Source organism: Melanerpes formicivorus, unplaced genomic scaffold (genome assembly GCF_026170545.1).
Source record: "Melanerpes formicivorus ecotype bairdi unplaced genomic scaffold, bMelFor1.0.p_v2 SCAF_102, whole genome shotgun sequence".
Classification (NCBI taxonomy): Eukaryota; Metazoa; Chordata; class Aves; order Piciformes; family Picidae; genus Melanerpes; species Melanerpes formicivorus.
This window is the reverse complement of record NW_027142454.1, coordinates 251,020-275,706: the sequence shown is the minus strand read 5'-3', so window position 1 is coordinate 275,706 and position 24,687 is coordinate 251,020. Positions and strand designations below refer to the sequence as shown.

At 53.5% G+C, this 24,687-nt stretch overlaps 1 protein-coding gene across 2 annotated transcripts in view; it reads right to left on the bottom strand.

Moving 5' to 3' along the window:
• GNAO1 (G protein subunit alpha o1) overlaps positions 1 to 24,687 on the bottom strand; it is a 230,871-nt gene that overhangs the window by 50,484 nt on the left and 155,700 nt on the right. For both annotated transcript variants that reach the window (XM_068166614.1, XM_068166613.1), the window contains exon 4: positions 20,343 to 20,503. In XM_068166614.1, the coding sequence (XP_068022715.1) occupies positions 20,343 to 20,503 (161 nt within the window). The remainder of the gene's footprint in view (positions 1 to 20,342; positions 20,504 to 24,687) is intronic.

Here is a 24,687-nt window from a genome sequence, read left to right as displayed (position 1 = left end):
CCAGGTCCCTGGAGCTCATCCCTGTGTTCAGCTGAAGATACATCAGGGACATGTGTGTGATCAAATCAGTCTGGGATACTCTGTAGAGGACAGCCTGGCAGCAGAGCTTGGGTGGCTTTGTGGGAGATGAGCTGAAGACACCACCTTCAAGGCATGCTCCTCCATGGGGGCTGGGAAGAGCTGCTGTCTCTGCACTTGAGGTTGTCCCCGCCACGTGCCTTGGGGACACATCCCTGCCAGAAGCAGCCTCTGCTGTTTGCTCATGGACCTGCCAGTGACCACATCTCTTGGGAGCAAGCTGCAGGCCAAGGGGCTTCAGTAAGCCAGGTGGATGGACCTGGAGTCTCTGCCTGCTTGGTGGTGGAAGTTTGAACTGACCCAGGAGCACTTCACTTCCAATGGGAGGATGGAGCTGGCCCAGAGCAGCTTTAGGTCTGGAAAACATCAGGAATTCTTCCACCAGCATGGACTTTATTGCCAGTAAATGCTTTTGCTGAGCTGCTTCTTGGCTGCAGTAGAAGAGGAGAGCATCTCAAGCAGATGGGGGGGTTAGCACAAGCCAGAGCCTTTGCCCTGCATTCTCAGCTGCTGGAGCACCTCAACTCCTGCTGAGTGTGACCAACCTGTCCTCCCAACCTCCCAATGGAGCAGGGAAATGGCATTCAGCACACTTGCTGTCAGAGGAATGCAAGCATTAAGGGGACAGGACACAGCAGGAAGTCTGTGGTGGCCCTTGGAAGTCAGTTTGGGTTCCCTAAGTGGCAGTCAGGAGCTTTAACCACAAACCCTCTCTGTACTGAGTTGTTTAACCCTCAAGCAATATTCACCCACGCTTCCAGTAGGGATTTTGCCCATGCAGGGGGAGGTACTGTATGGCTGGGCTTCTACCACACTTCAATGGTGGGACTTGAGGGCCTCCAAGGTCTCTTCCAACCCAAATGATTTTGGGATTCTATGATTCTAAGGCCAGTAGAAATTTGCTGGCCTGTTAGAAGGAAGAAATATCCTCCCTCCATCAAGAGAGCAGCCTACAAAAAGGTGCTACAATTGATGATTAAAGCCTAAGTCAAGCCAAGAACTTGAGAGAGAGATCACTGTGGGCTGGGGGCTTTTTTCTGTGTGTGTGTGAGCAAAGCAGGCTGAGAAATGGATGCTGCTGTGTACTTCCCTGCTCCATCCAATGTGATTTCATGCCTTCCCTACATGGATTTTGATGAGTTCTGCAGATCAATGATGCTGCATTTAGACACCAAGCTAAGAAGTAATTACAGATGCAGGCAAGATGTATTCAGCTGGTGGTGGCACTGCACCAGCTGATGGAAGGATCAGCTGTGGCCAATCAGTGTTGGAAGCTTCTCAAAAGGAAGGGCTTTTTGGCTCCCATGGCAGAGTGAAAAGCAAAAGAAGCCCTTGAGTCCCAAGAGTGCTCCACTGGGTCCCTACTGGGAAGGCTGTGGGACAGGTCTGGGTCATCACAGAATGCCAGCAGAGTGGGGGTTGGAAGGGCCCTCTGGAGATCATCCAGCCCACACCCCCCTCCCTGCTAAAGCAGGGCACCCACAGCAGCTTGCCCAGGAGTACAATGGCTGGGGGTGGGGTGGAATGTCTCCAGAGGAGACTCCACAACCTCTCTGGGCAGCCTGCTCCAGGCCTCCCTCACACCAAGGAGGCTACCATTCTGTGCCTCTTGTCCTCTTGCTGGACATAAGCCTGGCCCCATCCTCTTTTCCTCCACCCTTGCTGAGCATTGCTCAGCTCCCCTCTGGGCTGCTCTTCTCCAGGCTCAACAGCCCCAGGGCTCTCAGCCTTTCCTTCTCACAGAGCTGCTCCAGGCCCCTCAGCAGCTTTGCAGCCCTCATGCCTGCACTGTTGCTGGTTTGCAGACCCATACATCTTGTCCATGTTCAGTCCTCTTCATGCACTCCCTGCATGGTCCACTTGTCCCTTGGGCTGAGGGCTGATGAGATTCAAGGCATTAAGTGGGGAAAAGGGAGGAGGATGAGCAATGTGGAGGGAGGAGCCAGGGAAGAGGCAGCCAGTGCTCCCCAGGGTCATCTCCCAGGTGCTGGAGGGGACCTAGACTTGGCATGGGTAGGCAGGGAGCCAGTGACACACCATGAAGGGAGCAGCTGGAGACTGCAGACAAACCCAGGGAGGTGTGTAATGTGGCTCTGTTGTTCTGGGAGCACATGGCAGAGGCTGCAGGGATGTATGTTCAAGGGCAGGGGCTGGATTTCATCCTATTTCCCCTCAGCTTTCCCCTGCTGATGTGGACTGTGTATCTGTACAGGAGCTCTCCTCTCCTCTGGAGCCAAGGTGCTTGCTCTCCACTCCTCCTGGTCTGAGCTAGAGCAGAACAAATTCTGCTCTGAATTCTCAGCTCAGCTTCTGCTCAGTGCTGGCACTGTCTGAAGTCCAGGGCATGTTCTCACAGCCAGTGGCTGCTCCCAGCAGTGATGACATTTGCTGTTCAGAGCTGCTGCCAAGGGTTGTGGTGCAGAAAGGTTCTTGCCTGGACTCGCTCCTGTGCTGACCAGGGTCACTGACCCACCTTGGGCTGCAGTAAGTAAGTGGAGGACTGGACAAGACAGGCGAGCATGAACTGACCAACAAGGGATCCCATTCCACCTAAGTCATGTTCAGGATAAAGCTGAAGGATCCCAGAATCAGTTTGGTTGGAAGAGAGACCTTTCAGCTCATCAGTTCTAACCCTTAACCCAGCACTGCCAGGCCACCACTAAACCATGGCCCTCAGCACCATGTCTCCAGGGCTTTTCAATCTCTCCAGGGATGGAGACTCCACCTCTGCCCTGGACAGCCTGTTCAAGGGCTTGACAACCCTTCTGGGGAAGAAATTCCTCCTCATGTCCATCCTAAACCTCCAACCTAAGCTTGACAACCCTTTTGTGGAAGACACTGTTCCCTGTGTCCAACCTAAGCATCCCCTGGCACAACTTGAGGCCATTTCCCTATGTCCTATCACTTGGGGAAGAGGCTGACCCCCTCCACACACTTAAGGGTGGTCCCCATGGCAGGATACAGGGAGCTGAGCTCCTGGGTAGAAACATGCAGCCTTTTTTCCACCCCCCCCCCCACCCCCAAGTTTATTTATAACTTCTAGATTTGTGTCATTCCTTTGCTTACACATTTTTGCTTGATGAGATACTCCTCTGGGGATTTCTTCCTGCAAAGCTGCTGCTTCCAGCTGCAAGAGTGGTCAGGGATCAGTGGTCCCAGGGAGGTGGTGGAAGCCTCACCCCTGGAGGGTTTGAAGGCCAGGCTGGATGTGGTTCTGAGCAACCTGCTGTAGTGTGAGGTGTCCCTGCCCACGGCAGGGGGTTGGCACTGGCTGAGCCTTGAGGTCCCTTCCAAACCTGACAATTCTGTGACCCTGTGGTTGGCACAGGCTGCCCAGGGAGGTGCTGGAGTCACCATCCTTGGAGGTGTTCTTCTTGAACACCTGTGGCCCTGGTGAACCTGTGGCCCCAGTACTTCGGGCCATGGTTTGATGGCCATGGTGGGGTGGGGTTGCTGCTTGGACTCAATGATCTGAGAGGGCTTTTCCAACCCAAACAGCTCCAGGATTCTGTGATTCTATGTTACAGATGCTCAGTCAGGTATCAGAGCTGTTGGGGCATGCCTGGAATACAGCCCAGCCACTTTTCAGTTAGGCTGGTGGCAAAAGAGTGGCCCCCATGGCACTTTGGGACATGGTTTAATGGCCATGGTGGTCTGAGGTGGCAGGTTGGACCTGATGGTCTACCTCCAAGAGATCTCTTCCAACCCACACAATTCTCTGATTCTGGGTTGGGACTGTTCAGTCTGCAGAGGAGAAGGCTCCAAGGAGACCTTCTGGTGGCCTTCCAGGATCTGAAGGGGGCTCCAAGAAAGCTGGGGAGGGACTTTTGAGGGTGTCAGGGAGGGATAGGACTGGGGGGGATGGAGCAAAACTAGAAATGGGTAGATTCAGATTGGATGTGAGGAAGAAGCTCTTCCCCAGGAGGGTGGTGAGAGCCTGGCACAGGTTGTCCAGGGAGGTGGTGGAAGCCTCATGCCTGGAAGTTTTGAAGGCCAGGCTGGATGTGGCTGTGAGCAACCTGCTGTAGTGTGAGGTGTCCCTGCCCATGGCAGGGGGTTGGAACTGGCTGAGCCTTGAGGTCCCTTCCAACCCTGACAATTCTGTGATTCTATGAGTTGAGCAAAGAGTTTTGCCTGCACTCTGTTCCCAGCTCCCAGCAGCTGCCTTTAGTGTCACCCTCTTCCTCCTCAATTCTCTTCCCTCTCCTGTTCCTGCCTGCTGCAGGGTTGGCCTCCCTGCTCAGCATGCTCCCTGGTGCAGTGTTGCTCATCCTGGGGATTGTTGGTGGAGCTGTTTAACTGCAAATGTTTCAAGTGACATGAGCACTGCCTGGGAGGATGCACTGGCTGCTGTTTGCCTGGAGGAGGGTTTGGAAATGGTTCTCTTGCTACAATCACAACTTACGTAGCAAGAGGAGTCCTGAGGGACTGGGAATTGCTGATGTACACCATGGCAAGGGCTGTTGGAGCCTCAGAGCCACAGTGGCTGCTCACAGCCTGTTTCATGGCCTCAGCTTGCAGTTTTGGAGCACTGAATTGCTTTTTAGTGGCTGTGTTCCCAGTGAACCTGCTGCAGAAGGAAGCCCAGCAGGGAAGGGGTTAGAACCGATAAGGTTGGAAAAGACCTCAGAGATCATCAAGGCCAACCTGTCACCCAACACCTCATGACTACTAAACCATGGCACCAAGTGCCACATCCAATCCCCTCTTGAACACCTCCAGGGATGGGGACTCCACCACCTCCCTGGGCAGCACATCCCAATGGCAAATTACTCTTTCTATGAAGAACTTTCTCCTCACCTCAAGCCTAAATTTCCCCTGGCACAGTTTGAGACTGTGTCCTCTTGTTCTGGTGCTGGGTGCCTGGGAGAAGAGACCAACCCCCCCTGGCTACAACCTCCCTTCAGGGAGTTGCAGACAGCAAGAAGGTCTCCCCTGAGCCTCCTCCTCTCCAGGCTAAGCAACCCCAGCTCCCTCAGCCTCTCCTCACAGGGCTGTGCTCCAGACCCCTCCCCAGCTTTGTTGCCCTTCTCTGGACACCTTCCAGCATCTCAACATCTTTCCTAACCTGAGGGCCCCAGAACTGGACACAGAACTCAAGGTGTGGCCTAACCAGTGCTGAGTACAGGGCACAATGACCTCCCTGCTCCTGCTGGCCACACTGTTCCTGATGCAGGTCAGGATGCCATTGGTCCTCTTGGCTGTGTGGGCACACTGCTGGCTCCTGTTCAGCCTACTATCAACCAGTACCCCCAGGTCCCTTTGTGCCTGGATGCTCTCCAGCCACTCTGACCCCAGCCTGTAGCACTGCCTGGGGTTGTTGTGGCCACTGTGTAGAACCTGCAGCACCCAGCACTTGGACTTGAGTCCTCCAGGATGCCCCTTTTACTCCCTGGATGTATGGCACTGGCCATACCCAAACTCATGCCTGTGCTGCTGAGCCCCCACTGTGTCTTCTGCATGAAGAAATAACCTCCATCCCTTCCCTCTTTCCCACCTACAGAGCAGTAGGAATCGATGGCTGGGGATTGGATATTGGCTCAGCACTTGGCCTGGATAAACACTAACCAAAGTGGTGTTTGCTCCAGGGCCAGTTGCAGCTATTACATCAATTACTCTGTGAAATCCTCAGTGCCTGGGGCTCCCCCAGGTGAAGCCCAATTTTGGCAGCACTGTCTCAGCTGACTACTGGGACTCTGCTCCCATGGGGCTCACCCAGACTCCCCTCACCATGCCCAACCCAGCATGGGTTGCTCCCTCCTTGCTCTGCTGCTGCCTTCCCCATCCTGGATGTTGGCACCTACAGAACAAGTCTTAGGAGGAGCAGCTGAGGGAGCTGGGGGTGTTTAGTCTGGAGAAGAGGAGGCTGAGGGGAGACCTCATTGCTCTCTACAGCTCCCTGACAGGAGGTTGCAGTGAGGTTGGGGTTGGTCTCTTCTCCCTACTCTCAGGTGATAGAAGGAGAGGAAATGACCTGGAACTGTGCCAGGGGAGGCTTAGGTTGGATGTTAGGAATAATTTCTTTGCTGCAGGAGTGGTCAGGGATTGGCACAGGCTGCCCAGAGGGGTGGTGGAGTCCCCATCCCTGGAGGTGTTCAAGAAAGGTGTGGCCATGGCACTTGGGGCCATGGTTTGATGGCCATGGTGGGGTTGGTTTGCTGGTTGGACTGGATGATCTTGGAGGGCTTTTCCAACCCAAACAAGCCTGTGGTTCCCTGATCTCATAAATGGGAAGCATGTTTATTGTCCCCACTGGGCAACAGATGCAAGAAGCTTCAACCCCTGACCCATGGGCATAACAGAATCTCTGGGGGGGGGGGGGGCAGGGACCTCTGCCTTCCTCCTGAGAGCTGTGCCACCCATGCCCTGGGTGCTTCATTCTGCCTTCCTCCTGGGAGCTGTGCCACCCATGCCCTGGGTGCTTCATTCTGCCTTCCTCCTGGGAGCTGTGCCACCATCCAAGCTCTGGGTGCTCCATCCCTGTCCCTGCCAAGCCCTGTGACTTTCTGGCAAGTGTCACAGTGCTTTTTGGTTTGATTCCCCCCCCTCCCCCTTCATTTTTGTTCCCTCCTAAAGCCTCAGCTCCTCAATGGATATGAGAAGGACTATTTGCTTAAGGAAATAACAAAAGGACTTTCAAAATCTCCTGTTCACAGACAAAAGGCTTTAAACTATAAGCCAGAGGGCTTAGGAAGCAGCAGACCAAGGCAATTTTCCAATGGCTGTCTTAATGTATATTGAAAACTGGAGGCTGTTTTAGCTAAGCTCATGACTGCTTTTGGGGTTAGCTCCTAACCTTAACCACCTGAGTGTGGGGGTGCTGCCCTGCTCCCCTCTTCTAGCAGGGGCCAGCCCTCCAGAGAGGACAGGCAGTAGCTGTATGGCCCCCAGCAGCCACTCCAATGGCTTTTGGGCTCTCCTGGGTCAGAGTGAGGGAGGTGATGAATTGCTCCAAGGAGGTGGTGGAGTCCCCATCCCTGGAGGTGTTTAGGAAGAGACTGGCTGGGGTGCTTGGTGCCATGGTTTAGTTGATTAGATGGTGTTGGGTGATTAGTTGGACTTGATGATCTTAAAGGTCTCCTCCAACCTGGTTAATTCTATTCTATTCTATTCTATTCTATTCTATTCTATTCTATTCTATTCTATTCTATTCTATTCTATTCTATTCTATTCACCCAATACCAAAACCTCCTGACAACTCAACCATGGCTCCAAGTGTTCTTTCCACTACCATGCTGGGCAGCATCACCAATGTGATGCTAGAGGATGAAGGTGAAGAGAACAAGAGGACACAGTCTCAAGCTGCACCAGGGGAGGTTCAGGCTGGATGTTAGGAAGAAGTTCTTCACAGCAAGAGAGATTGGCCATGGGGATGTGCTGCCCAGGGAGGTGGTGGAGTCCCCATCCCTGGAGGTGTTTAGGAAGAGACTGGCTGGGGTGCTTGGTGCCATGGTTTAGTTGATGAGATGGTGTTGGGTGATAGGTTGGACTTGATGATCTCAAAGGTCTCTTCCAACCTGGTCTATTCTATTCTATTCTATTCTATTCTATTCTATTCTATTCTATTCTATTCTATTCTATTCTATTCTATTCTATTCTATTCTATTCTATTCTATTCCATTCCATTCCATTCCATTCCATTCCATTCCATTCCAACTCCTGAGCAGGGGCAGGATGGGGCCAGTGGGACTGACCTGGGAATTGCACCCCTGAGGTCTGGCGAGGGGAGAAGGGATGGTGGCCTGGTGCTAGAGGAACATGGGACAGGGAAAGGCTGGTGGCTTTGAGAGCATAAAGGAGGAGAAAAGGGAGATAACTGCATCGTGAGTGAGGAGAAACTTCTTCACTGTGTGGGTGACTGAGCACTGCAGCAGGCTGCCCAGGGAGGTTGTGGAGTCTCCTCTGGAAACTTCCAAGCCCTGTCTGGTTGCATTCCTGTGCCACCTGCCCTGGGTGATGCTGCTCTGGTAGGGGGGTTGGACTGGATGATCTCCAGAGGTCCTTTCCAGCCCCTACCATTCTGTGATTCTGAGTGCATGGAGCTGGTCTGCCTTGCAAGGGGCTGGAGTGGCTCCTCCTGAGCTGTTCATGCCACAGCTCGAGGCAGGCAGCTCTGCACAAGAGCTCCCAAGCACTTCCCAGTCCACAGCAAAGTCCTTTTGTAGCTTTTCCTTCCAAACTGGGATGATTGCTCTCTACAGCTCCCTGAAAGAAGGTTGCAGTGAGGTGGCCATTGGTCTCTTCTCCCTAGTATTAGGTGATAGAAGGAGAGGAAATAGCCTGAAATTGTGCCAGGGAAGGGTTAGGTTGGAGATGAGGAAAACTGTCTTGACTGCAAGGGTGGTCAGGGATTGGCAGAGGCTGCCCAGGGAGGTGGTGGAGTGCCCATGCCTGGAGGTGTTCAAGAACATGTGGCCATGGCACTTGGGGCCATGGTTTGATGGCCATGGTGGGGTTGGGTTGCTGGTTGGACTGGATGACCTTACAGGGCTTTTCCAACCAAACACTTCTGTGCTTCTATGATCCCTGGGATAGGGCCCAGGGGAGGGAGTGGGAAGCATCTCTGTGTCACAATGTCACCAGTGATACCTGCAGAGCCATGTTGAAGCTTGCTCCATCCTGGAGCCCAGCTACAAAGAAATTCCCATGCTCCTGCCATTCTTTGCCCTGTGAGGATTTCAGAGGGACAGCAAATGCATCAGGAAGCCACATGTCACAAGCCACACTTGCCTCCCACCATCACAGACAGCACCAGGCCTGATGCCAGTCCTGTGTAGAAGAGCCACCAGGGCACGGTGGTCTCCTGACAGCTTTGCCTGCAGACGCCCTGTAGAAGATTGAGGCTGTGAGCAGCCAGCTGGTCCCCAGTGCTGCGAGGGGACAGAGCTCACAGCCCCTGGGGAGCAAGGAGCTGGGTGCTGAGGAGCTGGCTTAAAGCAGGAATCATCCCCATAGAGGGACATCAGCCTTGATGGAGCTACCTGGTGCCCTGAGGAGCTTCAAACAGTGATAGGATGCCCTAAGAGAGTCTCACTGGTAGAAGACACCCCAGGTCCTGCCCTCACCCCATGTGAGTGATGCTGTCTGTAACACAGGACAGGCTGTGATGGCAGAGCTGGGGGCACATGGGACATGAAGCTGCAGGGTGCAGAAAGGGAGAGGGATGTTGGGCTCCCTGGCTCTGCAGGAGAGGAGGAGCAAGGGCTGTGGGCTCCCAGCAGAGCCTGGCTGTGGAGCTGCATCCCTGCACTGCCATGCCTCTACAGGGGATGGAGGTTGGGGTGAAAGACTGAGAGAATGGCTTGGCTTGGAAAGGACCTTAAAGATCACCTAGCTGCAGCTCCCCTGCCGTGGGCAGGGACACCTTCCAGAGATCACAGTGATGGGGTAGATGTAGGGCAGGAGCTCTGCCTGCTGCAAGGTGGTGGGAAAGGGAGAACAGTGAAAACCCAAACTGAACACACCAGAACCCCAGCCCTTGGTGGCAGCCTGCCAGCTCCAGTTGGTTTCATAAGGAGACTTCAGCCTAAAAATACACAAACACTCAGCCAAAAAGGAGTCAACTCTCTCTGCACTGCCTCTGACACCCCCAGCCCTCTGCAAGCAGGAAGAAATCCCTGTTGGGTCTGTCAGCTGGTGATGAGAACAGATTATCCTGGGTTCAGGAGGTTTCCTCAGGGGTGAAAGCCCTGTGCTGTGCTTATCAGTGCTGCTGCCTGCTCCTCATCTCCAAGCAAGAGCTGGTTCCCCAGTCCTGGCAGTGTTTCCTCCTCCAGGCAGGGTGAGATACTGCTTGGCTCCTTCCCTTTTGGGTAGGTGGAAGCTCCATCCCTGGAATTTTTTAAGACCAAGCTGTATGAGGCTCTGAGCAACCTGAGGTGTCCCTGCCCATGGCAGGGGGCATGGAACTGGCTGAGCCTTGAGGTCCTTTCCAACCCTGACAATTCTGTGATTCTCTGGTCAAAGTGGGGCTGCAGGGTGAGCTGCTGGCAAACATCCAGCTGCATTCACATGCAAGGTGCCCAGCTCACACTCAGCTCTGGATGTAGCCATACAGGGATAGCCATTCCATAGCCAGCCAGCATGGCCAGCAGAGCTAGGGAGGGGATTCTGCCCCTCTGCTCCACTCTGCTGAGACCACAGCTGGAGCTCTGGGGCCAGTTCTGGAGCCTCTGTCCCAGGAAGGATCTGGAGGTGCTGGAAGGTGTTCAGAGAAGGGCCATGAGGATGAGCAGAGGGCTGGAGCTGCTCTCCTGTGAGGACAGACTGAAGGAGTTGGGGTTGTTCAGTCTGGAGAGAAGGCTCTGAGGAGATCTTCTTGTGGCCTTCCAGGATCTGAAGGGGGCTACAAGAAAGCTGGGGAGAGACTTTTGAGGGTGTCAGGGAATGACAGGACTAGGGGGGATGGAGCAAAACTAGAAATGGGTAGATTCAGATTGGATGTGAGGAAGTTCTTCCCCATGAGGGTGGTGAGACACTGGCACAGGTTGCCCAGGGAGGTGGTGGAAGCCTCATGCCTGCAGGCTTGAAGGCCAGGCTGGATGTGGCTGTGAGCAACCTGCTGTAGTGTGAGGTGTCCCTGCCCATGGCAGGGGGGTTGGAACTGGCTGAGCCTTGAGGTCCCTTCCAACCCTGACAATCCTGTGATTCTTGGGTTGCTGAAGGTAGTAATGCAGCCTGAGCCCCCTCCCAAGCCTCAAATCAAGACTCTACCAGGCGGATGCTCAGAGCTGGGAAGCTATTTGCATCTCATTAGTGGGAACAGGGCAAGGCTGATGGTTGCAGTCAACCACCTTTAGGAGCTCTTTTGTTTCCTTATCATAGGGGGAACTCCATTATTCAAAGCTGGTGGAGATATTTACTTGGGGGGGGGTGGAGGGGTAAATGAAAGCATAAATGCAGACAAATGTATCTGCATCTGCTCTTGGGATGGATTCCCCCTCCCCCCTTTCTGCTTTGGTGCTGCAAAGGTGGTGGGTTGTTCAATAAACAACCCAAAGCAAGTCATCCCAATTAATTGGATTGTTCTATTTATGCTGCTGCTGCTGCCTCCAATTAAAGGCAAGGGAGGGCAAAGTGACAGCCAGGAGCAAGAGGGGCAGGCGGCAAAGGCCTGTTCGGATGCGAGAGGCATGAGGAGAAAATGGAATCTGTGCACCTGAGAGGAATATTAATGCCAAACCTTGACCTATAATTCTTCTTTCTTCAGGCAGAGAGAGCCAGCAACAATTGCAGCTCATTAAAGTGGGCCATGTCCTGGCAGTCCTGTGTAATGCCCACGCCCCACTGGTCCCCCTGGTGGCCCCTTGATGGCCATCGAGGCAAACCTTTAGACCAAGGGGACCAGTGGGATGTGGGCATTGTAGTGGAGCTGCATGGTCACAGCCAACTCTGAGAGCCCCTTCTCCCCTTTAAACCCAGTGTTAAGAGAGGAAGAATCACAGAACCACAGAGACACTCAGGTTGGAAGAGACCCTCAGGATCACCCAGTCCAACCCAGAGCCCTACTCTACAAGGGTCACCTCTAAACCATAGCCCCAAGCACAACATCCAAACCACCTTTAGACACAGCCAGGGTTGGGGACTCCACCACCTCCCTGGGCAGCACATTCCAGTGCCTGACCTCTCTTTCTGTGAAAAGAATCTTTCCTAATGTCCAGTCTAAACCTACCCAGTGGCAGCTTGAGGCCACTCCCTCTTGTTCTATCACTAATCACCTGGGAGAAGACACCAGCATCAGCCTCTCCACAACCTCCTTTCAGGTAGTTGCAGGCAGCAAGGAGGTCTCCCCTCAGCCTCCTCTGTTTCACACTAACCAGCCCCAGCTCCTTCAGTGGCTCTTAATCACATTTGTTCTCTAGGCCCTTCCCAGCTTCCTTGCCCTCCTCTGCCCTGGCTCCAGCTCCTCCACATCTCTTGTGTTGAGGTGCCCAAAACTTGAGGGTGTGGCCTCAGCAGAGCTGAGTCCAGGGGACAATCCCCCCCCCGGCTCCTGCTGCACACAGCATTTCTACCCCCAGCCAGGAGTGCCAGTTTGGACCTCTGGAGCTCATCTGCACCTGGCCACAGCAGGGCCAACTTCAGGGCTAAACTCAGTTTGGGAGTTAGCTCAGGTGGCTCAGCGTGGAGCATTTCCAAGGCTGGAGATTTCACAGCCTGGTTTCAGAGTCTGGAAGGTGTTCAGCACATCCCAACCACATCTGGCTCTGCTTTCTCCGCTGCTCTCTCGCTGTAAAGCGCCTGCTGGCGTGTGGGATGCAAAGGAGTGACAGCAGGGAAGGTGATACCAACAGGCAAAGACAATTCTTTTGCTAGGAAAAGACATCAGGAGACAGGCTGAGAAGGAAGACACTGTGGTCTTTTGTCCTGAGTTGGGTGCCAGAGGAGTTTGGAGCTCTTGAAGATGGAGTGCTGACCCAAAGTGCTGTCTAGTTTGGACTCAGTACACAGGCTCGAGCTGCCAGGGCTGTGGTGAGCTATGGCAGAGCAGCAATCACATCTTTCTTCCTCCACTGAGCAGTGAGGTCTGTATCCCTCCCTGGAGGCATCTCCCCCTCCCTTCACTCCCTGTTGAGAGAGCCAAAGGCAACTGGAAGCTTCCTAGCCCTGACACCTCTGCTATGTGTGAAGCTGGGATGGGGTTGAACGCAGGCCTGAAATACTTTGCATTTTCACAGCCCTGGCATTCTCAAATGATCTTTCAGTGTACTTGGAAAGAGGAGGAGAAGAAGTTGAGATGGATTCTGGCTTTTTCTTTTTGTGTGTGTGTGTGTGTCTGTGTACTTGCAAACTGTCTCTGCCCACACATCTTGCCGGGGCTGTGCCTGTTTGGATCCGCAGGCGGGAAAGCGGCGCCGGCATGGATGCTCCGTCTGCTCTCTTCCCCTCCATCAAGCTTTGGAGGCCACTCAAAGCAGGGCTCCAGCCCTGGGTGGTGTAAGATCAGACTTGCCCTATGCACTTTACTCCACTGACCAGGCTAGTTAAGAACTGGAGGCTAGGAAACAGGGGAAGGTTTTCAACCCTGAACAAAAGCAGGAGATTAAGGCAAGCAGCTGGAAACCTCTCTTCTGCTGATTCTGAAAGCAAAATGTGGGTCACAGATGTGCTTCCCCTGACAGAGACTGGCTAGAGAAGAAAAAAGACATCAGCTCTGCCCAGACTCTTTGATGATCAGAGGTCGATTTAGCTCCCAGGCACAGAGACAAGAAAGGAAGAGGAGATGAAGTAGGAATAAAAACATAATCAAGAGATTAGGAATGTGGAACTCAACCCACCCAGAAATGTGCCTTAGGGAAGGCTGGAAAAAAATGCAGTAATGAAAAAAGATGAAACCAACTGCTGCATTTTGCTCTCTTCCCTTCTCTTGCTGGCCTGATGGGTTTACTTTTTGCTATCCAAGACACAGGAGGCCTGTGACAGCACCTCCCCTCTTCCCCACTCGTCTTCCTTCTTGGCTAAAGTGCTGGTTTCTATTCATAGAACCACCACTAAGGCTGGAAAAGCCCTCTAAGATCATCCAGCCCAACTAGCAACCCAGCACCACCCTGGCCATCAAACCATGGCCCCAGGTGCCATGGGCACAGCTTTCTTGAACACCTCCAGGGATGGGGACTCCACCACCTCCCTGGGCAGCCTGTGCCAGTCCCTGACCACTCTTGCCCCAAAGAAATTATTCCTAATATCCAACCTAAGCCTCCCCTGGCACAGTTCCAGGCCATTTCCTCTCCTTCTATCCCCTGAGACTGAGGAGAAGAGACCAACCCCAGCTCAATGCAAGCTCCTTCCAGGGAGCTGTAGAGAGCAATGAGGTCTCCCCTCAGCCTCCTCTTCTCCAGACTAACCAACCCCAGTTCTCTCAGCTGCTCCTCCTAAGACCTGTCCTTCACACCCTTCAACAGCTTTGTAGTCCTTCTCTGGACACAGTGCAACCCCTCAATGTCCTCTTTGGAGTGAAGAGCCCAGAACTGAACTCAGGATTCGAGGTGCAGCCTCACCAGTGCCCAGTACAGGACACGATGCCTGCCTGGTCCTGCTGGCCACACTGTATTTGATCCAGGCCAGGCTGCCGGTGGCCTTCTTGGCCATCTGTATACACTGCTGGCTTATGTTCAGCAGGCTGTCAACCAACACCCCCAGGTCCTTTTCTGCTATTGTTCCTTCACAGTGGCTCTGAAACCTTTGCTAAGGACAGGCTGGCTTTAGAGCCTATAAAAAGCAGCAGGGCTTTGCAGGGAAGTCCACCCATTAGGCAGGCAGGCATAGGAGAGAAGCGAGCAAGGTGCTCCTGCCCATCTTTGATAGGAGACAAGAGCTGTCACTCACTTCTTGTTCAGGCTAATACAGAATATTTAATCTATTTCCAGTGAAAATCTATTTTCAGGCTGTTGATTTGCTTGTGCCTTGGGCTCCAGGGCTCCAGGGGCTCCAGGGCTCTGGTTGGAACCATTTTAAAGCACCTCACTGGAAGAGCAGTGTAGGACAACAGCAGCATTGACTCACAGAAAGCCAAGTGATGGCTCCCTACAAACAGAGCCCAGGGGTGGGCTCTGAAAAGCACTCAGAGCCTTCAGCAGGTGCTGTCTGGGATGAAGGGAAGTGCCTGCACCACTCCTGAGGCTCCCACCCTGCTGGGCACCACAGGACTTGTTGCCCTCCAGCTTTGGGACATATGTGAGCAGCTGTGGTGTGTGAGCTCTAACTGCTGCAGCAAACTCTCCTCCTGCCAGCAGAACATCACAGAATGACAGAAAAGACCTCTAAGATCACTGAGTTCAGCCATCAACCTAAGATCACTGTGGCCTTTAAACCATGGCGCTGCTCACACCAAGAGAAGCCTGAAACAAGAGCAATGCTAACCCAGCTCGCTGCCCAGCACTGCTTTTCAAACCTGGGGGACCTTCAGAGTCATAAAATCATCCAGGTTGGAAAAGACCTCAGAGATCACAGTATCACAGTGTCACTAAGGTTGGAAGAGACCTCAAAGATCATCAAGTCCAACCTGTCACCACAGACCTCATGACTAAACCATGGCACCAAGTGCCACATCCAATCCCCTCTTGAACACCTCCAGGGATGGTGACTCCACCACCTCCCTGGGCAGCACATTCCAACAGCTAACAATTCTCTCTGGGAAGAACTTTCTCTTCACCTCCAGTCTAAACTTCCCCTGGTGCAGCTTGAGACTGTGTCCTCTTGTTCTGGTGCTGGGTGCCTGGGAGAAGAGACCAACCCCCACCTGGCTCCAACCTCCCTTCAGGGAGTTGGAGACAGCAAGAAGGTCTCCCCTGAGCCTCCTCTTCTCCAGGCTAAGCAACCCCAGCTCCCTCAGCCTCTCCTCACAGGGCTGTGCTCAAGGCCTCTCCCCAGCCTTGTTGCCCTTCTCTGGACACATTCAAGAGTCTCTCAATGTCCTTCTTAAACTGAGGAGCCCAAAACTGGACACAGGACTCAAGGTGTGGCCTAACCAATGCAGAGTACAGGGGCACAATGACCTCCCTGCTCCTGCTGGCCACACTATTCCTGATGCAGGCCAGGATGCTGTTGGCCTTCTTGGGCACCTGGGCAACAGTATCACAGTATCACTAGGGTTGGAAGAGACCTCAAAGATCATCAAGTCCAACCTGTCACACAATACCCAACACCTCCTGACAACTCAACCATGGCTCCAAGTGCCACATCCAAGCTGTTTTTGAACACCTCCAGGGACAGGGACTCCACCATCTCCCTGGGCAGCACATCCCCAATGGCCAGTTACTCTTTCTGAGCAGAACTTTCTCCTCACCTCCAGCCTGAACTTCCCCTGGTGCAGCTCGAGGTCCTGGTTGCCAGTCCTAGTCTGGGGTTTTATTTCTGTGCCTTAAGGAGCCCAGATTTTGCAGTTGCTTGTGTTTAAAACCCAACAGCAGCATTGATAACAGCAAGTCCTTCTTTATTTTTTGTGGGGGGAGGGAAGGGTCTGGGAGTGAGGAAGGGGGCAGGAAAAATAGAAAACTCTCTCAAGTCTTTCACTCATGCAGAAAAAAAACCCCACAGCACCCCAGCCCCAAAGCACTGAAGGATGAAATGAATAATATGCCTCTCTTCACGGCGAGTCCACTGGGCGTGAATAAATGCCAACTGAGCTCTCACTTGCAGCGCCATCTGGTGTGATGGCACCAGGGCCTGGAGGTGCAGCAGGATGTGTGACAGTGCCCCTGCCCTGTGACAGCAGCTCTGCTCCTGCTGATGGAACCACCAGAGGCTCCTAAAGGGCAGCAGGTCCAGAAATGGGAAGGAGTTCAGCTTGGCGTCTGACCTAGCTCGGAGGAAAGAAGCGGCGGCACGATTCACAGCGTGGCTGAGCACGGAGGCACGCAGCCTGGGCAAGGAGCAGAATGCAGCCCCCTCTGGGGGCCAAAAGATCATAGAATCATTGAATCAGGAAGGCTGGAAAAGACCTCAAAGATCATCAAGTCCAATCTGTCACCCAACACCTCATGGCTACTAAACCATGGCTCCAAGTGCCACATCCAATCCCCTCTTGAACACCTCCAGGGATGGGGACTCCACCACCTCCCTGGGCAGCACATCCCAAGGGCCAACAACTCTCTCTGGGAAGAACTTTCTCCTCACCTTCAGCCAAAACTTCCCCTGGTACAGCTTGAGACTGTGTGCTCTTGTTCTGGTGCTGGTTGCCTGGGAGAAGAGACCAACCCCCACCTGGCTACAACCTCCCTTCAGGGAGCTGTGGACAGCAGTAAGGGCTCCCCTGATGTTGTTGAAGAGGCTGTTTCCAAAGTCCTGCAGTGACAGGACCAGGGGCAATGGCTTCAAAGTAGAGCAGAGGGAGACTGGATGTTAGGAACAAGTTCTGTACCATGAGGGTGGTGGAACACTGGAACAGGTTGCCCAGGAAGGTGGTTGTGGCCCCATCCCTGGAGATACTCAAGATGAGCCTGGACAGGGCTCTGGGCAGCCTGATCTGCGGACTGCAGAGGACGACCTTTGCAGGTCCCTTCCAACCCAGACCGCTCTGTGATGCTGTAAAATTCACTGTGCTGGGCTGCAGCCACGTGTTGTCTTTGTGAATACCAGAGCACAGTGGCTCTTCAGCTGATGGCTTGGAGCTGCTTTTGGTTTCTGAGCTGTGCCTGCTGAATTGCCCAGCAGCTGGTCACGTCTGGGGGAGGGCTGGGCTTTTTATTTGCAGCTGCTGTCTTAACAGGGAAGGACAATCAAAATGCTTCCCTCCAGGTAATTGACTTGAAAACAACTGAAGAATTTTCCCCAAGGTTATAATGCAATTGGGACCAGCATTTGCTGTAATTCCTGGCTCTGAAGGTATGCTTCTGCCACAGCCCTTTCTGCTGTGATAAAAATGAAAGGAAAGAAAATTGCTGCCAGGAGAAGGCTGATCTTCCTGCTACAAGCAGTGAAATATGGATTGAACAACAGTGTCCACCTAGGAGTGATTAAAAGGCAGCATAGTGGCAGGATCCTCCTCAGCCTGGAGAAGAGAAAGCTCCAGGGAGATCTTCTAGTGGCCTTCCAGTACCTGAAGGGGGCCACAGAAGTGCTGGGGAGGGGATTGAGTCAGTCATCAGTAAATGTGCAGATGACACCAAGCTGGGGGCAGGAGTTGGTCTGTTAGAGGGTTGGAGAGCTCTGCAGAGGGAGCTTGTCAGGCTGGGCAGATGGGCAGAGTCCAACAGGATGGCAATCAACAAGTCCAAGTGCTGGGTGCTGCACTTTGGCCACAACAACCCCAGGCAGTGCTCCAGGCTGGGGTCAGAGTGGCTGGAGAGCAGCCAGGCAGAAAGGGACCTGGGGGTACTGGTTGACAGCAGCTGAACAGGAGCCAGCAGTGTGCCCAAGTGCCAAAGGCATCCTGGCCTGCATCAGGAACAGTGTGGCCAGCAGGAGCAGGGAGGTCATTCTGCCCTGGACTCAGCACTGGTTAGGCTACACCTTGAGTCCTGTGTCCAGTTCTGGGCCCCTCAGTTTAGGAAAGATGTTGAGGTGCTGGAAGGTGTCCAGAGAAGGGCAACAAAGCTGGGGAGGGGTCTGGGGCACAGCCCTGTGAGGAGAGGCTGAGGGAGCTGGGGTTGCTTAGCCTGGAGAAGAGGAGGCTCAGGGGAGACCTTCTTGCTGTCTGCAACTCCCTGAAGGGAGGTTGTAGCCAGGAGGGGGTTGGTTTCTTCTCCCAGGCAGCCAGCACCAGAACAAGAGGACACAGTCTCCCTAGAAGGAACACTCCCTCCCTAGAAGTGTTCAAGGCCAGGTTGGATGAAACCTTGAGCAACTTGATCTAGTGGGAGGTGTCCCTACCCATGGCAGGACCTAGATAGGGCTGGAACTAGATGGTCTTTAAGGTCCCTCCCAACCCAACCCATTTTGTGATTCTGTGCTTCCTGCTGAGTTGCAATTGCTTGTGGTGAGAAGCAGGTGGGTAGGATGCTGTGACACCAACCACACAGCTGCAGGTTTCCCACTTGGGTTTTTTTTTGGTCAGTGCCAAGTGATGTGTCATCACCTGCCTTCTGCTGCAGCACCAGGAGAGCAGAAATGGGCCTGCACTCCCTAGCTGCCCTGCCAGCTTGGATGGGAGGAGCTGCTGCTGCCTGGGCATGGTCAGGCACACCACGGAGAACAAACCCCTCAGCTTGGGTCCCTCTTTTGAGAGAGATCCAGGAAAAGCCTCAGCAGATGTGCCAGGCAATCCACTCCAGAAGTGCATGAGTCAGATGGCCAACTGACAGCCAAAATTCTCCTCTCAACACTTGGAGCAGCCTCTGTTTCCCTGACTACCAAAAGGTCCATAGTTGGGGAGTCATAGAATCAATAAGGTTGGAAAAGTCTTCAGAGATCATCAAGTCCAACCTGTCACCCAACACCTCATGGCTACTAAACCATGGCACCAAGTGCCACATCCAATCCCCTCTTGAACACCTCCAGGGATGGGGACTCCACCACCTCCCTGGGCAGCACATCCCAATGGCCAACAGCTCTCTCTGGGAAGAACTTTCTCCTCACCTCCAGCCTAAACCTCCCCTGCCACAGCTTGAGACTGTGTCCTCTTGTTCTGGTGCTGGCTGCCTGGGAGAAGAGACCAACCCCCTCCTGGCTACAGCCTCCCTTCAGGGAGTTGGAGACAGCAAGAAGGTCTCCCCTGAGCCTCCTCTTCTCCAGGCTAAGCAACCCCAGCTCCCTCAGCCTCTCCTCACAGGGCTGTGCCCCAGACCCCTCCCCAGCTTTGTTGCCCTTCTCTGGATACCTTCCAGCACCTCAACATCTTTCCTAACCTGAGGAGCCCAGAACTGGACACAGGACTCAAGGTGTGGCCTAACCAGTGCTGAGTCCAGGGCAGAATGACCTCCCTGCTCCTGCTGGCCACACTGTTCCTGATGCAGGCCAGGATGCCAGTGGCCTTCTTGGCCACCTGGGCACACTGCTGGCTCCTGTTCAGCCTACTAGCAACCAGTACCCCCAGGTCCCTTTCTGCCTGGCTGCTCTGCAGCCACTCTGACCCCAGCCTGCATCCCTGGCTAGGGTTGGTGTGAAATGTCCTTGCTTGTTCCTTGTGCTTCAGTACACTTTATTGACCCCTGCCCAGGACAGGGGACACCTTGCCTGGCTGCAGCAGCTGCTGTGATTGAAACTATGGGATGAGAAGCTCTGGCCTCATTGCCGAGCTGGAGGTTGGATGGCTTCTCATGAGAAAAGGGTCTGAACTGAAACTGGGGAGGCACCCAGGGTGTCTTCAGAGCCAGAGCAGCCCTTCATGGGTTGATGCCCTGTCTTTATGGTGGGATGAATCAAAGCCCCATGGTTCATTGAAAACCCCATCATTCATTGAAAGCCCCATCATTCATTGAAAACCACATCTGGATGTGGTCCCCAATGGGAGAGATGCCACCAACTGTATGATGAGAAGAATGCAGTGCCACTGTAAAAGCAAAGCTGTCCCTGCCCCCTTGCTGGAATTCACCTCTTTATCACCATGACCATCAGGTAAGCAAACCCAAGAGCCGTCCTGCTACACAAAGCAGCTGGTCACACACCCCTGTGACCTACTAGCCAAACAAAGAAGCCATCAGCCATGTCCATAGGTTGATCTGCCTCTGCTCACCAGATCTGTGTTCAGAGAAGCCTCCACTGCCCTGCTTGATCCTTTCTGTCTCATAGCAGCCTATGACTGCTGTGAGGTCCTTAGCTTCAGGTAAGACTTGGGCAAGCCCAGAGGCAGCTCCTTAGCATGCAAGGCTATGGGCAGGGATACTCACTACTGGGCCGAGTCGTTAAGCTGATATTCCCGGGACCTGTTGAAGCACTCTTGGATGCCAGAGTCTGCCCAGAGCCTCATCATAGCTGACAGCAGCTCTGGAGAGAAGGGCTCTGTGTCCTCCATCCGACTCACGACGTCGCAGACCATCTTGGCGTCAGCCTGCAGAGGAAAGAAACAGGAGGTCAGAGGGGGCTCAGGGCAGAACTGGGAGCTGGAAGATTTGGCCACGGTGCCCATGGAGCCTCAGAGGTCTTTTGGAACCCAAACAGTTCTGTGAGTCTACGATTCTGTTGCAGAGACTGTTCACCAAGTGGTCAGGAGTAAAGAGGCTGCAGGTTTGGGGATGGGGCTTTAGGACCCACAGCCTCCAATCTGGCAGGAATAGGAGGATGGAATAAGGAAGCCACAGGGAAGGAGGTTATTTGTGCAATCCACCTCATGGCCACAAATATTTCCCTTCAGCCAGCACTGTGTGTGTGCAGCTTCTTGGGGACAGAAGGAGCTTGATCTTTGTGTTGCAGGCAGAAGGATGCAGAACCTGCAGCGCTGTCCTGTGGAGCCACGTGTGTGACCTTGCTGAGGCAGCTTTGTGGCAGAAATGACAGCAGGAAGGTTCCAGAAACAAAGTGCTTTTGTGTTTTCAGCTGCTGGCTTATTGCTTTTCCTGACTCCTTGTTCTTTGCTCTGAGCCCAGGCTAGAGAGGCTAACTCCTGACAGCCCACCTTGGCTGGCTGGCTCTGTGACTCAGGGGGAGAGGAATCTCCTGTGGTTATGGAGTATGGCAGCGAGGGCAGGGCCAGCTGGCTCTCCTTGGATGGAATCTTTCCCAGGCAGAAAAAAATGTGATTCACAGCAACTTTTCCCAGAGGATGGTCTTCTGACACAGCTTGGGTCAGGAAGACATCTCAGATATAGGATGGGAATGTCTAGACAGCCTGGGAACAGCTGAGTTCAGCCCTACTCTAACCACCCACAGCGGCTGATGCTTCACGGCACCCAATTTCATGACCCCTCTGCTTGTTTTGCAGCACAGGCATCTCCTACGCCCTCCCCAGACTCCTGAAAGCCCAGAGGTGTTGGCTAATCTGCAGAGGTTTTCTCTGAAGGGTTTGGATGCCCCCTCCCTGGAGGTGTTCAAGGCCAGGCTGGATGAAGCCTTGAGCAGCCTGGGCCGGTGGGAGGTGTCCCTGCCCATGGCAGGAGGGCTGGAACTGGATGGTCTTTAAGATCCCTCCCAACCCACCCCATTCAATGAATCTCTGCAAAGTCTCCTGTTTCCACCAGCTGAAACAAACCCAATTAATTGTGAGAATTAAGCAGAAGAGAGGAGCTCTTAATGCCTTTTGTGTGTTTACAGCCAACCAGTGAGGACAACCTCCTTGCTTTATTTCCCCTTTGCTAGATTCTTGGACAAACCCAGCTGCTAAGCCTTCTTCTTCCAGGCTGTTTGGTCCAAACCATCAAAGGCTGACCAGACACATGAGTTCTGGGGGGGTGCAGGCAGTGCCCATGCTTTGCTGTTCCTGTCCCATGGACAAACAACCCCTGTCCATCCCAGCGACACAAAGCAACCCACAGCTGGGCAGGCAGCTCCTGCTGAGGGTCATGCATCATCTGCTGGAGATGCTCCTACATCCTAAAGGCTCTGCCTTATTTCTTTGCACTGCCAGGTGCTGCTGCTGAGAGGAGTCACTGACAGGGACTGATGGCACTGGCATCCACACTGACAGGAGTCCCATGCTTGGATTTAGCAGCTATAAGCCAGCAGAGCCAGAGAGGTGATTCTGCCACTTTGCTCTGCTGAGACCTCACCTGGAGTACTGTGTCCAGGTCTGGAGCCCTCAACACAGGAAGGACATGGGCCTGATGGAGCAGGTCCAGAGGAGGGCCACAGAAATGATCAGGGGGTTGGAGCAGCTCTGCTATAAGGACAGGCTGAGAGAGCTGGGGGTGTTCAGCCTGGAGAAGAGGAGGCTCCAGGGAGACCTAATAGCAGCCTGCCAGTACTGGAAGGGGGCTACATGAAGGATGGAGAGAGACTATTTACAAAGGCCTGTGGTGACAGGACAAGGGGCAATGGCTTCAAACTAGTGCAGAGCAGATTTAGACTGGATGTTAGGAACAAGTTCTTTACTGTGTGGGTGATGGAACACTGGAACAGGTTGCCCAGGGAGGTGGTTGAGGCCCCATCCCTGGAGACACACAAGATGAGCCTGGACAGGGCTCTGGGCAGCCTGATCTAGTGGAGAATGTCCCTGCTGACTGAAGAGGGGGTTAGACTGGATGACCTTTGGAGGTCCCTCCTAGCCTGGACCATTCTATGATTCTGTGATGGGAACAGCCCAGCTGCTGAGTGGGTTGCTCTCCCTGGGTACCATCTGAGCCCTGGGGCCAAGGTTTTAGAGGTTGAGCAGAGAATTTCACAGCAGGTGATGGGCACAACGTCAAAGTGCACCACAACAACCTCACTGACTGGGTGGGACTGACATCAGGGTATGGCATGACCTGCCAGGATCAAAATTCCTCTGCAGCCTCTCTTTATTGGACACTGCAATTGCTGCAGACCACAGGGCACCAAGGCACCAGCCCTGGGAACTGAAGCTGCTGCAGCTTTTAAGGCTGACAGAAGGAGCCCCAAGTCTCTACAGGCAGCAGGAGTCTCAAGACTGTATGGAGACACAATCCCTGCCATAAAGTGTATGCTTTGAAGACTTCATGGACACAAAGCCTTTATGTTTATGGACACCAGGTCTTTCTCACAGAGTGCTGCACATAGTATTTCAGTGCCCAGGCATCCTCTGTGCTGATCCTGCTCGGGTTGGAGGAACAGCCTTGGTGACTCACACCTCAAAGCCAAGACAAAATCGAAAGGACCTTGAAGAGTTGAGTTAATTTCAAAGGCTTGTTTTGTGCCCTGGAGTGCTTCAGGAGCTCACTGAATATTCATAGATCAACAGCATGGTTTGCTGGCCCTGCTGGGGCTGCAGTTCTACTCCTTTTTAAGGGACTCTAAATAAAACAGAACCTGCTAATGGCCAGGCTGCTCGGGGCTGTGCTGTACTCTGGCCCAGATATTTCTGCATGGGTGCTGCAGAAAGAGCATCCATGCTTTCAGTCAGGTAGGAAGGAGGACTTTTGTCTGTGATCCTGACTACTGGGGGTGGGGATGTATTACAGGTGGAAGGCATGCTGGCCTGCATCAGGAGCAGTGTGGCCAGCAGGAGCAGGGAGGTCATTGGGCCCTGGACTCAGCACTGGTTAGGCCACACCTTGAGTCCTGTGTCCAGTTCTGGGCCCCTCAGGTTAGGAAAGATGTTGAGATGCTGGAAGGTGTCCAGAGAAGGGCAACAAAGATGGGGAGGGGTCTGGAGCACAGCCCTGTGAGGAGAGGCTGAGGGAGCTGGGGATGCTTAGCCTGGAGAAGAGGAGGCTCAGGGGAGACCTTCTTGCTGTCTGCAACTCCCTGAAGGGAGGTTGTAGCCAGGTAGGGGTTGATCTCTTCTCCCAGGCATCCAGCACCAGAACAAGAGGACACAGTCACAAGCTGTGCCAGGGGAGGTTTAGGCTGGAGGTGAGGAGAAAGTTCTTCATAGAGAGAGTTGTTGGCCATTGGGATGTGCTGCCCAGGGAGGTGGTGGAGTCCCCATCCCTGGAGGTGTTCAAGAGGGGATTGGATGTGGCACTTGGAGCCATGGTTTGGTTGTCAGGAGGTGTTGGGTATTGGGTGATTGGAATAGAATAGAATAGAATAGAATAGAATAGAGTAGAATAGAGTAGAATAGAATAGAATAGAATAGAATAGAATAGAATAGAATAGAATAGAATAGAATAGAATTAACCAGGTTGTAAGAGACCTTTGAGGACTTGATAGTCCCCATCCAGTCTCTTCCTAATCACCTCCAGTGATAGGTTGGACTTGATGATCCCTGAGGCCTTTTCTAACCTGGTTGATTCTATGATTCTGTAAGTCAGAGACCTGTCCACCTGTCTGTGATGGCAAAGCTCTCCAGTGTGAAGCTCTCCATTTGTCTGGGCTGCTTCTGAGCATTGTGGCTATAGCTGGAGGATGCTTTCTGCAAAGCATCAGAGAGATGAGAGGGCAGAAGGGGAGTGACCAGGGTCAGGCATCTCTGGCTGCAGTTAGTAGGTCTGCCTGGGGGCAACCAGCACCAGAACAAGAGGACACAGTCTCAAGCTGTGCCAGGGGAGGTTTAGGCTGGATGTTAGGAAGAAGTTCTTCACAGCAAGAGAGACTGGGCATTGGGATGTGCTGCTCAGGGAGGTGGTGGAGTCACCATCCCTGGAGGTGTTTAGGAAGAGACTGGAAGGGGTGCTTGGTGCC